The 14,432-nt window shown below is 41.8% G+C and overlaps 1 protein-coding gene across 5 annotated transcripts in view; it reads right to left on the bottom strand.

Moving 5' to 3' along the window:
* LOC106574737 (calcium-transporting ATPase type 2C member 1) overlaps positions 1-13,503 on the bottom strand; it is a 55,622-nt gene extending 42,119 nt beyond the window's left edge. The window contains exons 1-2 of one of the 5 annotated variants that reach the window (XM_045712885.1): positions 13,485-13,503; positions 12,519-12,601 (exon numbers count right to left, since the gene is read on the bottom strand). In XM_045712885.1, the coding sequence (XP_045568841.1) occupies positions 12,519-12,542 (24 nt within the window). In that variant the 5' untranslated portion in view covers positions 12,543-12,601; positions 13,485-13,503. Of the gene's footprint in view, positions 1-1,261; positions 1,419-3,650; positions 3,706-9,307; positions 9,398-12,518; positions 13,130-13,484 lie in introns of those variants that run through there. The other 4 variants (XM_045712891.1, XM_045712867.1, XM_045712877.1 and 1 more) reach the window with 4 other exon arrangements.
* Between the last annotated feature and the right edge of the window lie 929 nt (positions 13,504-14,432).

The following is a 14,432-nucleotide window of genomic DNA, read 5'->3' on the forward strand; positions in this document are numbered from 1 at the left end:
CACTACCAGCTTCTTAGTGTAAACACGTCAAATCAAACAGAAACAGAGTTATACGTCAGCATTTCTACTCTCGCTTCAGAAGAACTGCGATTAGGAAGACAAAGGAAGGATTTTCCCTACTAGAATTTGATCACAAGTTAATTCATCCACTCGATCCTGTGTCCCTGACTGTGTCAATCCATCACATTTTACTCCACATCCTCTTGTCAATCCATCTTGTTGGAGACCCCTGCCTTAAACTAACCCTATATGGACACAGTGACAGATAGACTAACCCTTTGGACACAGTGACAGACTTACCCTATGGACACAGTGACAGACTAACCCTATGGACACAGTGCAAACAATGGTGCTGTTAATTTGACTAAACTTTCTAACCCATTGGCCAACTGCATTTAGGCTACGTTACCACCAAGCCAACTGCATTTAGGCTACGTTACCACCAAGCCAACTGCATTTAGGCTACGTTACCACCAAGCCAACTGCATTTAGGCTACGTTACCACCAAGCCAACTGCATTTAGGCTACGTTACCACCAAGCCAACTGCATTTAGGCTACGTTACCACCAAGCCAACTCCATTTAGGCTACGTTACCACCAAGCCAACTGCATTTAGGCTACGTTACCACCAAGCCAACAAAGAGAACTCAGTAACCTAGCCCACAGAGAACCAAACACACAGCTGCAATCTGTCTCACACACACACACACAATAGGTGTTGGGTCCAGGTCCATTATAGGACCAAGCAGGCCAGGGTTCAAATGCATAGAGTATTTAAAAATACATTTGTCTGTGTATTTGAGTATTTTCAAATACATGCCCAAACATTCCAAGTTTATTTACAAATACATTCTAATATTCAAATACTTGTATTTTCAAAGAGAAAATATCTAAATACTTCCAAAATGTCTTTGAAATAAGGCCTTACTGAAATACCCTAAATGGTATTTAAACCCTGGTCTGTTTACAGTAGTCTATTCATCATAAGGTAGCTAGGTGAGAGAACAACATACTACAGGTGTTGTTTCCTGGTCCAGGTCGGTCATTATCTTTGTAAATCAGGCTGCTACCTGTCAATATCAACAGGTTGAGTGGCTGAATTACAGTCCGGGGAATCTGTTTCTCCCTCTTTCTCAAGCAAACAAACAAAATCAGTAGCCTATCACACAGAGAACCAAACACACAGCTGCAAATTGTCTTATACACGCACACACACACCCCCTCACAAAAAGACTGGCTAGACTTGACAGACTGCACATACTATTATAGGTGTAGTTACCGGGTCCGGGTCCTGGATGGCCATTATCCTTGTAGATCAGGCTGCTACCTGTCAATATCAACAGGTTGACTGGCTGAATTAGTTTGTCTCTCTCTCAAGCTGATAAGAGGCAATAGGTACAATCGGAGTATTGTGCTTCCAGAGGGTCTGATCTGAACATGGTCAACACACGCCTACTTTAGCACACACCTACTGAGTAGCCATAAGGAGGAGGAGCACCAGGATCAAAGAGGAGCAATCAGGTCAAATAACAAGACCTGTTGAGAGGTCAATGGAAAGGAGAGATCAGATCAAATAAAGACCTTTTGAGAGGTCAATGGAAAGGAGAGATCAGATCAAATAAGACATTGTGAGAGGTCAATGGAAAGAAGAGATCAGATCAAATAAAGACCTGTTGAGAGGTCAATGGAAAGGAGAGATCAGATCAAATAAGACATTGTGAGAGGTCAATGGAAAGAAGAGATCAGATCAAATAAAGACCTGTTGAATCAATAAAGGAGAGATCAGATCAAATAAGACATTGTGAGAGGTCAATGGAAAGGAGAGATCAGATCAAATAAGACATTGTGAGAGGTCAATGGAAAGGAGAGATCAGATCAAATAAGACATTGTGAGAGGTCAATGGAAAGGAGAGATCAGATCAAATAAGACATTGTGAGAGGTCAATGGAAAGGAGAGATCAGATCAAATAAGACATTGTGAGAGGTCAATGAAAACACCACACAAATGCAATAGAGTTCAAGAGACGGCCAGGAGTTTTTGGAACGCTACAGGAATAGAGCTGGGTGATATGGACAAAAATCCATATCGCAATAAATTGCCTGAATTGATGCGATAACAATAAATAGAATAATACATTTATAACATTTAAAAACATGTTATATACTAGTTTGATGGTTGTAGCCATCAATTGTCCCATTAAAAATCACCCACATTAGCAAACTTACTTCATTTCAAACTTCAAATGTTTCTAGTATAGGCTCGTAATGAACAATATCAGCAAAATGCCTGCGATAAGTGATCGGTGTTGATCATTTTTGGTTTATCATCGCAGCTCTATACTGGAATGTTTTGTACTAAAAGATACAAATATTATTATTATCTGACATTGTCCAGGCGTTCCGTGTAGAGGGAAGGAGTGCTGAGAATATTTCAATAATAGCTAGCCAGGCTAAGATGCTATGCATTCATAGTGACTCAGCGAAACATAGAAGCCATGCCAATGAACAAACAAAGACTGCTCTTTGCATCGACAGAGGGCTGCTGGGGACTGTCACTGTTACTTGTGGGTAAGTCTGCGGTCAAGACAGAAGAGGAGACAGAGATTGGAAAATTCCTACAAATCGCATGACTTCTGCTTGTTTCCACCCAGAACAATGCTAGATGCTATTGTTAAAAAACACAAAAGCATGGGCGTTATAACATTTACCGTCACATCAGTGTGAATAATGCTGTGTGCCAGCTAATGGGTGTGCCAGGTAAGCAGGCAAACAATGAAGATTGTAGCCTAACTCTTCAGCCTATGAAAGAGCTGACCTTGCAGGTCATTCTTAGAGCCTCTCAAGGATTTGCAGAGAAAAAAAACATTTCATCCAACATTTTCTACATAGCACAACACTCCTATACACAACACAGAGGCACAAAGAGAAACTGTTGAAAATGACTAGGATCATTAATGTTCTGACCTTGCAATACAGAGGCAGCGATTCAGGTGCCCTTAAGAAAGGCCTTATCATTTCCTTCTACAATGTGTTCAGAGGGGCCATTGTTGAACAAGACAACAGCTATTGAGATACGCAACCAGACAAGGGTTTCAGAAAAAGCCCACCCATTACCCGCTGTAGGAAGTCGCTGGCTTCAGCCTACCCATTACCCGCTGTAGGAAGTCGCTGGCTTCAGCCTACCCATTACCCGCTGTAGGAAGTCGCTGGCTTCAGCCTACCCATTACCCGCTGTAGGAAGTCGCTGGCTTCAGCCTACCCATTACCCGCTGTAGGAAGTCGCTGGCTTCAGCCTACCCATTACCCGCTGTAGGAAGTCGCTGGCTTCAGCCTACCCATTACCCGCTGTAGGAAGTCGCTGGCTTCAGCCTACCCATTACCCACTGTAGGAAGTCGCTGGCTTCAGCCTACCCATTACCCACTGTAGGAAGTCGCTGGCTTCAGCCTACCCATTACCCACTGTAGGAAGTCGCTGGCTTCAGCCTACCCATTACCCACTGTAGGAAGTCGCTGGCTTCAGCCTACCCATTACCTACTGTAGGAAGTCGCTGGCTTCAGCCTACCCATTACCCGCTGTAGGAAGTCGCTGGCTTCAGCCTACCCATTACCCACTGTAGGAAGTCGCTGGCTTCAGCCTACCCATTACCTACTGTAGGAAGTCGCTGGCTTCAGTTACCAAAAAAAGGTCCCTTGTCCTGTGCCAGCCTGTAGAAAAGGGAGAAAGTGAAACGGCATAGATGACATATAGGTATTAGGTACTAACTTGCGATCTAACCCTGACATATACAGTTGAAGTCGGAAGTTTACATACACCTTAGCCAAATACAATTAGACTCAGCTTTTCACAATTCCTGACATTTAATCCTAGTAAAATTCCCTGTCTTAGGTCAGTTAGGATCACCACTTTATTTTAAGAATGTGAAATGTCAGAAAAATAGTAGAGAATGATTTACTTCAGCTTCTTATCTTTCATCACATTCCCAGTGGGTCAGAAGTTTACATACACTCAATTAGTATTTGGTAGCATTGCCTTTAAATTGTTTAACTTGGGTTAAACGTTTCAGGTAGCCTTCCACAAGCTTCCCACAATAAGTTGGGTGAATTTTGGCCCATTCCTCCTGACAGAGCTGGTGTAACAGTCAGGTTTGTAGGCCTCCTTGCTCGCATATGCGTTTACAGTACTGCCCACACATTTTCTATAGGATTGAGGTCAGGGCTTTGTGATGGCCACTTCAATACCTTGACTTTGTTGTCCTTAAGCCATTTTGCCACAACTTTGGAAGTATGCTTGGGGTCATTGTCCATTTGGAAGACCCCATTTGCGATCAAGCTTTAACTTCCTGACTGATGTCTTGAGATGTTGCTTCAATATATCCACATACTTTTCCCTCCTCACAATGCCATCTATTTTGTGAAGTGCACCAGTCCCTCCTGCAGCAACTGATGCGGCCACCCCCGTGCTTCACGGTTGGGATGGTGTTCTTCGGCTTGCAAGCCTCGATGGTCATTATGGCCAAACAGTTCTATTTTTGTTTCATCAGACCAGAGGACATTTCTCCAAAAAGTAATATCTTTGTCCCCATGTGCAGTTGCAAACCGTAGTCTGGCTTTTTTATGGCGGTTTTGGAGCAGTGGCTTCTTCCTTGCTGAGCGGCCTTTCAGGTTATGTTGATATAGGACTTGTTTTACTGTGGATATAGATACTTTTGTACCGGTTTCCTCCAGCATCTTCACAAGGTCCTTTGCTGTTGTTCTGGGATTGATTTGCACTTTTCGGCACCAAAGTGCGTTCATCTCTAGGAGACAGAACACGTCTCCTTCCTGAGCGGTATGACGGCTACATGGTCCCATGGGGTTTATACTTGCGTACTATTGTTTGTACAGATGAACATGGTACCTTCAGGCATTTGGAAATTGCTCCCAAGGATGAACCAGACTTGTGGAGGTCCACATTTTTTTTCCTGAGGTCTTGGCTGATTTATTTTGATTTTCCCATGATGTCAAGCAAAGAGGCACTGAGTTGAAAGGTAGGCCTTGACATACATCCACATGTACACCTCCAATTGACTCAAATGATGTCAATTAGCCTATCAGAAGTTTCTAAAGCCATGACATCATTTTCTGGAATTTTCCAAGCTGTTTAAAGGCACAGTCAACTTAGTGTATGTAAACTTCTGACCCACTGGAATTTTGATACAGTGAATTAAAAGTGAAATAATCTGTCTGTAAACAATTGTTGGAAAAATTATTAAACTATAGTTTGTTCACAAGAAATTTGTGGAGTGGTTGAAAAACAAGTTTTAATGACTCCAACCTAAGTGTATGTAAACTTCCGACTTCAACTGTAGGTATTAGGTATAAACATGCAATCTAACCCTGTGTAGGACAGAAACAAGTGATGACAAATGTTGATCTGTGGTGCAAATGATCACCGTTTGCTTGAGGGGGCATGAAAATAGTGCGCTGCTGAACCTAGTTTGGTTGATAATAGAACATGAGTTATCTTGGACACTGGGCAGGGTCTGCTGGTCCAGTGTATAGTCTCAATGCCTGAGGGCCAGATAAATGATTAGACCACAGGCTATTACCGTCCTTCTCTCACCCTGGGATTTACCGGCATGGGGAGACGCAAAAAACGAAAGAAAGGCAAATTGGGCCTCTATTACCAGAATGCTAACAAATTTTGCACAAACTAATAGCGAAATCACATAGACACTGTTAGCTAAATGCTAACGAGCGAAAACAAACAAACTATTAGCAAAGACAGGCAAATCCAGCTCATAATGTTATACAAGCATAGCTAGTAGCTACCGAATGTCATTTACAAGCAAGAGTGAATGAGAGAAATTGTGCAAATTAACAAAGTTGTGATGAAGGCTTTTCTGAAGGAAGAGCAGCATGTTTACACGGGTGGCTCCCGAGCGGCGCAGCGGTACTGCATCTCAGTGCAAGAGGTGACACTACAGTCCCTGGTTCGAATCCCAGCTGAATCACATCCGGCCATGATTGGGAGTCCCATAGGGAGGCGCACAATTGGCCCAGCGTCGTCCGGGTTTGGCTGCCATGGTAAATAAGAATTTGTTCTTAACTGACTTGCCTGGTTAAATAAAATGTTAAAAAGCAGAGCAGAGGGGGAGGAGAACGGAGGAGGAAAAAAAACACTAGTGAGAAGCACAGGGAAAAATGGCAACTGAACAGATAAATCAACCAGAACTCTTGTGATTTATGGCAGAAAGCCATTAAGATATCGGATGGCAAACATTTAATAGTGAATTGTAGTGTAAATTCATCTCATGTGCGCTGCAGAACAGAGACTCTGATAGATATAGAACACATTGGACCTGCTTCCTCCCGTTGTGTTATTTACAAACAAACACATGACTGTTCTGGGGAACTACGGTAAGCTTCATAATGTCAAATTATGTCACAGGTGAAATGAAGAACGCACTCGGCTTTATCTCCTAATGTACTGCACAAGTTGACTGCAGGTATTAACTTAAAAAGTAGCTACAAATATTAAATAGTATTGAAAAACTTCGTGGCCATTTTCAAATATCCCGGTATAAAGTACAGGGCATTCAAAAATACACCGTAGAGATGGTGCCAGGTTTCCTCCAGACATGACGCTTGGCATTCAGGTCAAATAGTTCAATCTTAAGTTTCATCAGACCAGAGACTTGTTTCTCATGATCTAAAAGTCCTTTAGGTGCTGCCGTGTGCCTTTTACTGAGGAGAGGCTTCTGTCTGGCCACTCTACCATAAAAGCCTGATTGGTGGAATACTGCAGAGATGGTTGTCCTTCTGGAAGGTTCTCCAATCTCCACAGAGGAACTCTGGAGCTCTGTCAGAGCGACCACCAGATTCTTGGTCACCTCCCTGGCCACTGTGTTCTTGGGGACCTTCAATACTGCAGACATTTTTTGGTACCCTTCCCCAGATCTGTGCCGAGACACAATCCTCTCTCAAAGCTCCACGAACAATTTCGTCGACCTCATGGCTTGGTTTTTGCTCTGACATGCACTGTCAACTGTGGGACCTTATATAGACAGGTTTATGCCTTTACAAATCATGTCCAATCAATTGAATTTATCACAGGTGGACTCCAATCAAGGTGTAGAAACATCTCAAGGATGATCAATGGAAACAGGTCGCACCCGAGGTCAATTTCGAGTCTCATAGCAAAGGTTCTGAATACTTATGTAAATAAGGGAAGGTTTAAATGTTTTATACATTTGCAAAATGTTCTAAAAACCTGTTTTTGCTTTGTCCTTACGGGGTATTGTGTGTCCATTGACGAGGATTTTTATTTAATCAATTTTATAATAAGGCTGTAACATAACGTGGAAAAAGTCAGGGGGTGTGAATACTTTCCGAAAGCACTGTATATACAGTATCCCGCCAAAGCCTAACACAGGTTCTAGGTGCTGCTGTCTGGAACAGGGTTCTGGAACAGAGGCTGGTTTATTAAAAAGGCCACCGTGAGTGACAGCAGTCAGGCTGGGAAAGAGAAAGACAGGACTGGTAACAGAGACATGTCAGTCCACAAGGGAGTGGCAGAAAAAGAACAGAGAGAGAGGGGGGGAAGGGATACTGTGATTAGACAGGTGGTAAGGGGTGAACTGAAGGATTGTGAGAGTGAGAATAAAGGTGTACAATTTAAGCTCTAAAGACATGGAGTTACAGGGAGAGAAGATGGACAGAGAGAGATGTGGTGAGCGCAAGAGAGGGGAAGAGGGACAGTGAGCGAGAGAATATGGCGGGCCTGGGGAGGTGAGAGATAAATAGAACAGAGAGAAGAGAGCGAGGACAGAGCAAAGAGAGCGAGGACAGAGCAAAAAGAGGGAGGGGGCTTGGGCAATGGATGTGCCAGTCCCGCCCCCCGTTTCACTTTGCCACCACCCCCCTCTCCCTCCTTTTGACAGGCAAACATAAAGAGCAAACACACTAACTCCACACCTATGCCCAACACGGATACAGCCCCCCCTCCCATCTGGACTGAATAACTTCACACACACACACACACACACACACACACACACACCACCCACACAGGGTAAAGGATGGTTGACTTTATTATAGGCGCCTAGCTGTCTACTATTTTGCTTTAGTAACCATCCAATGACGCTGTGTTAACTTACCACCACAGCAACTTGCAGAGAGCAGATTTCATAACACTGCATGGAAGAATAAACACAGGTGGTAGCCTAGCCTACTCAACTGAACAACTTGAGTTACAGTGGGCATTGACACAGACTAGTTCATTTTAAGGATATCATTCTCATCCTAAACAAGTAAAAAAATGTTTCTGACGCTGAACAAAGTGGTGTGCATCTGACCTGCGTGAACGGAGAACGCCACTGGAGGTTGGGTTGTTGGTAGCTTTACCTCATAAGTCAGGTTCTTGCCAGTAAGACATGGTGAAATTTTCAGTTTGCAAAACAGCACTGAATTGCTCCGGCATTACACTCACAACATTTTGCAGTGGAAATGAACTAAACGGTTTTTTATGATGTCTGTGAGATGAGGGCACTAGGTCTAATTTTTCAGGACATGTGATTATAGTAGACACCCACTGTAGGCTATGGCTTTTTATGCCTGTTTCATAACCATTTCATTATATTGTGTAAACTCATCACCAAGGCAACATGCACTGAGCAGATTTCATAAGTCTGTCTCTTTGCATCAGAGAACAAACACCCTGACTAACCTGGTACATGACCCTCTCAGAAACACCAGGTAGCTTAGTCTACTCAACTGAAACAACTTCAGTAACAGATGGAATGCATACTAGGGAAGGTCATTTAAACTAGACAGTCAGGATGAACCTAAAATTGTAAAAATGTCATGGCACCCATGCCCCCCACTGATTTTGTTATAATGTTTAAGTCACTCAGATAGCATAGGAACATGACATAAGCCATGGCAAAATGTGTAGGAAATTAGATTTAAAACAGAAACATGTTGTCTCTGCGGCCAAGAGGAGGGCTGTGGTTAAAAATGTTGTGAGATAGGCTAATCAAAGTTCAAAAAGGTCAATATGAACTCTTGTTCATCGTTTATAGGGCTAGTTATTAGCAGAGGTCTAGTTTATACAACTGTTATTAATCAATTTAAATTGTGCACACACATACATGTACATCTAGCTATTGCTAAACTGGTCATTGGAAGTGTTGCTAAATGTGCAGGCCTAATTATAAAACACAGTTTAGCTAAGCATGCCGTCTAAATGCACCCCAAAAGTATGTATATACATTGTAAAGGCAATTTTGAAGCATACAGCACTTAGCCTAGTCTGCAATTGTCTTACTATGCACTGATGGTTGTTGAAAGCCACGCTAGTTGAACATTTTTCTGTTGTAGTAATGGGTGGTCCTCTGTGACCCCAGAGGCTCGCTCTCTGAGAAAGAATAGCATATTTATCCATAATGATAAACTTCAGGTCGCACTCACACACACACACACTACTGTCATGCATTCTGATGTAGGCTGTCTGACTGAGAGGCAGGCAGAGCTTTCTGTGAATGACTTGATACACCCATTCAGCACCATTCAAATGACTATGTACAGTTGAAGTCAGAAGTTTACATACACCTTAGCCAAATACATTTAGACTCAGTTTTTCACAATTCCTGACGTTTAATCCGAGTAAAAATTCCCTGTCTTAGGTCAGTTAGGATCACTTTATTTTAAGAATGTGAAATGTCTAAATAATAGTAGAGAGAATGTTTTATTCAGCTTTTATTTCTTTCATCACATTCCCTGTGGGTCAGAAGTTTACATACACTCAATTAGTATTTGGTAGCATTGCCTTTAAATTGTTTAACTTGGGTCAAACGGTTCGGGTAGCCTTCCACAAGCTTCCCACAATAAGTTGGGTGAATTTTGGCCTATTCCTCCTGACAGAGGTGGTGTAACTGAGTCAGGATTGTAGGCCTGCTTGCTCGCACACGCTTTTTTTGTTCTGCCCACAAATTTTCTATGGGATTGAGGTCAGGGCTTTGCGATGGCCACTCCAATACCTTGACTTTGTTGTCCTTAAGACATTTTGCCATAAATTTGGAAGTATGCTTGGGGTCATTGTCCATTTGGAAGACCCATTTGCAACCAAGCTTTAACTTCCTGACTGATGTCTTGCCATGTTACTTCAATATATCCACATACTTTTCCCTCCTCACGATGCCATCTATTTTGTGAAGTGCACCAGTCCCTCCTGCAGCAAAGCACCCCCACAACGTGATGCTGCCACCTCCGTGCTTCACGGTTGGGATGGTGTTCTTCGGCTTGCAAGCATCCCCCTTTTTCCTCCAAACATAACAATGGTCATTACGGCCAAACAGTTCTATTTTTGTTTCATCAGACCAGAGGTCATTTCGTCAAAAAGTACCATCTTTGATCATCGTCCCCATGTGCAGTTGCAAACCGTAGTCTGGCTTTTTTATGGCGGTTTTGGAGCAGTGGCTTCTTCCTTGCTGAGCGGCCTTTCAGGTTATGTCGATATAGGACTCATTTTATTGTGTATATAGATACTTTTGTACCTGTTTCCTCCAGCATCTTCACAAGGTCCTTTGCTGTTGTTCTGGGATTGATTTGCCCTTTTTGCACCAAAGTACGTTCATCTCTAGGAGACAGAACATGTCTCCTTCCTGAGCGGTATGACGGCTGCGTTTTCCTGTGGTGTTTATACTTCGTACTATTGTTTGTACAGATGAATGTGGTACCTTAAGGCGTTTGGAAATTGCTCCCAATGATGAACCAGACTTGTGGAGGTAAAAAAACATTTCTGAGGTCTTGGCTGATTTCTTTTGATTTCCCCATGATGTCAAGCAAAGAGGCACTGAGTTGAAAGGTAGGCCTTGAAATACATCCACAGGTACACCTCCAATTGACTCAAATTATGTCAATTAGCCTATCAGAAGCTTATACAGCCATGACATCATTTTCTGGAATTTTCCAAGCTGTTTAAAGGCACAGTCAACTTAGTGTATATAAACGTCTGACCCAATGGAATTGTGATACAGTGAATTATAAGTGAAATAATCTGTCTGTAAACAATTGTTGGAAAAATTACTTGTGTCATGCACAAAGTAGATGTCCTAACCAACTTACCAAAACTATAGTGTGTTAACAAGAAATGTGTGGAGTGGTTGAAAAATGAGTTTTATTGACTCCAACCTAAGTGTATGTAAACTTCTGACTTCAACTGTATGTATGTGTGTAGGCTAATTGTTTGTGTTTGTTTACATGGCTGGTTGCATTGCCTTGCTGGATTCTGAATTAAATTCAGTCAATTAGATAACATCCCCCCGAATTAAGTTCAGTCAACATCCCCCCCGAATTAAGTTCAGTCAACATCCCCCCCGAATTAAAAACTCAGTCAACATCCCCCCGAATTAAACTCAGTCAACATCCCCCGAATTAAATCCGTAACATCCCCCGAATTAAACTCAGTCAACATCCCCCGAATTAAACTCAGTCAACATCCCCCGAATTAAGCTCAGTCAACATCCCCCCCGAATTAAAAACTCAGTCAACATCCCCCCGAATTAAACTCAGTCAACATCCCCCCGAATTAAACTCAGTCAACATCCCCCCGAATTAAACTCAGTCAACATCCCCCGAATTAAACTCAGTCAACATCCCCTGAATTAAATTCGGTCAACTAGACAACATCCCCTGAATTAAATTGCAGAGGAAGCACGATACAGAATTCAGTCAACTTTATGAACCTGTCAAAAACAAAACACAATGCTCGATAACAACGACACCGTGAACACTAAATGCAACAAGGCTTAGCCAAAGCTACACCCTCGTGGTTAGTGTGTGTTGTGCTATCTAGGTCATTGCTCTACCTACTATTGCATTGACACTTTTTATTGATCAGCAAAATTCAACATGCTGCTTAGTTGCTTTTAAATTGATTTGTTTTGACGTTATATGAAGATAAAAACAATTCGTGTATTTGAGGTAGTATGACTAGAGGGTTAGTAACATCGCCGTTCCGTGCTAGTGGAAAACGACACCAATAAAGTGGGCAGTGGGCCTGCCAGGGCAATATAACGCTAACTTTACTTTATATAACCGTCATAGATAGCTATGAGGATATGGCTGTTGGGCTATGGCATACTACAAGCTATAGTACCTAGATAGCTATTGTTGGTTTTGTTGTTCTTTGACATGAAGCTGCATATGTATCCCTGAACCAGCTCAAAGTTCGTTGTGACAACAAACTACTAACGTTATCCAGCAATATATACGTGGCAAGTAAACAGTATTTTTACCGACACAACACCACGCTCACCTCTGGTGATCATGGAGCTCTCGACAGTAACATTATACTGTACTGTAGCTAGCTAACGTTACATTGTCTTTCCCTTGCGCCAGCTCCCCCCACTGTCCTTTCTGAACAAAAGCATTGTCAACACATTGTTTTATATCTAAATACAACTCACTGTTGGGTATATACTATGTTGTAAATATATGAAGATATGAATATAACATTCAGATATCCGGAAACTTACCAGCCGCTCCTGTTTCTTCAGCATCTTCCGTAAAATCCACTGTCGCTTCTCTCTGACGGACAGTCGCCGGTGAGATCAACACGCTAGTAGCGTACAAGGGGCGGGGATAAAGGCCTCTATTTTAACAATCTACAGTTTCTCTCCTCCTCCCTTTTTCTCGTTCATTGACATTAGGCAACTTCTCAGACGAAAGCAACAAACAAAAAACATGTAGCCATCTCACATATTGCTTTCACATCTAGTATGTGTTTTGAAAGTTAAATCTAGAACCGGAAGTGACGCTTGTTTATGTGTCTATGCATTCTGCGGAGGGATATTATCTTATTTTTTATCTTATTGGATTTTACAGGAAATGTTACTTTCCTTCAACTGTCAGCTGAACTCACGGAACAAGCTAAATCTCGACGCTCAATTTATAATTTTTCAAATGGAGTCGTATTAGCAAAATGCATGGGGATGACATATTAGAACCGATTAAGTTAGCTAGATGCTAACCAGATACGAAGCCAAACAGCACTACACCGCATCTCAACCACCTGGTAAACAATACCCTGCACTGTAATTTCATCAACGTCACGTGCATTTTGTGTTCCATTTGTATTGTAAGTATATCAAACTGTATGTACTATTCGGTTGTTATGCATGTTCTTTCTTTGTTTAGTAGACTGACATATTCATGCGCATGACAATGGTAAGTTATTGCACTGTCATCATCACAGTGTACCTTCCTTACATGATGAGGCAATGCATATGATCCCATTTTCATGGCAGAGTAAGTAGCACTAAACGAGTTTGAAAGCAGCTAACTAGATATCAATTTGTAGCCAGTACTGTAGCCACAGTTATTATTTACCTAGCCATGTTATTTACATTCATACATACCGTTGTTGTTGTTGTTATACATACCCGCAATAACATCTGCTAAACATGTGTATGTGACAAATAAAATTGGATTTGATAGCCCACCTTTGTGGTTGCTCTCTGTAATTGTGTAGCAAATCCTTTTCATAAAGCTTTATTTAGTACATGATTTGTCATGCAACGCTTTATTGTATGGGAAGGGTTTCCGGCTAGATGTATTGTTTATTTTGAGCCGGGTAGTTTGGATACTGGATGCTGATTGGCTAAAACAGCATTCAGCCGTGTATATGACAGACCATATACCACGGATATTGCAAAACATTTATTTTTACTGTTCTAATTATGTTTGTAAGTATTTTATAATAGCAATAAGGCACTTTGGGTGTTTGTGGAATATGTTTTACTTATTTATTTCCCCTTTATTTAACCAGGTAGGCAAGTTGAGAACAAGTTCTCATTTACAATTGCGACCTGGCCAAGATAAAGCAAAGCAGTTCGACACATACAACAACACAGAGTTACACATGGAGTAAAACAAACATACAGTCAATAATACAGTAGAAAAATAAGTCTATATACAATGTGAGCAAATTAGGTGAGATAAGGGAGGTAAAGGCAAAAAAGGCCACGGTGGCAAAGTGAATACAATATAGCAAGTAAAACACTGGAATGGTAGATTTGTAGTGGAAGAAAGTGCAAAGTAGAAATAGAAATAATGGGGTGCAAAGGAGCAAAATAAATAAATACAGTAGGGCAATAGGTAGTTGTTTAGGCTAAATTATAGTGAATATGACCAATATACCACAGCTACGGGCTGTATCCAGGCCCTCTGCTTTGCGTCTTGCATAAGAACAGCCCTTTGTCATGGTATATTGGCCATATACCACACCCCCTCGGTCCTTATTGCTTAATTATGCAATAGGTGGGAAATTACTTTAGGTTGTATTGGCTGATCTGAGAGCCATTCACAAACTCTTACGATCATTGAATCTGTTTTAATTTTTCTTATTTTTGGCAAGTGTTTGATTGTTCATGTCTATGTCAACCCAGGAC

The sequence above is a fragment of the Salmo salar genome, chromosome ssa02, assembly GCF_905237065.1.
Source record: "Salmo salar chromosome ssa02, Ssal_v3.1, whole genome shotgun sequence".
Lineage (NCBI taxonomy): Eukaryota > Metazoa > Chordata > Actinopteri > Salmoniformes > Salmonidae > Salmo > Salmo salar.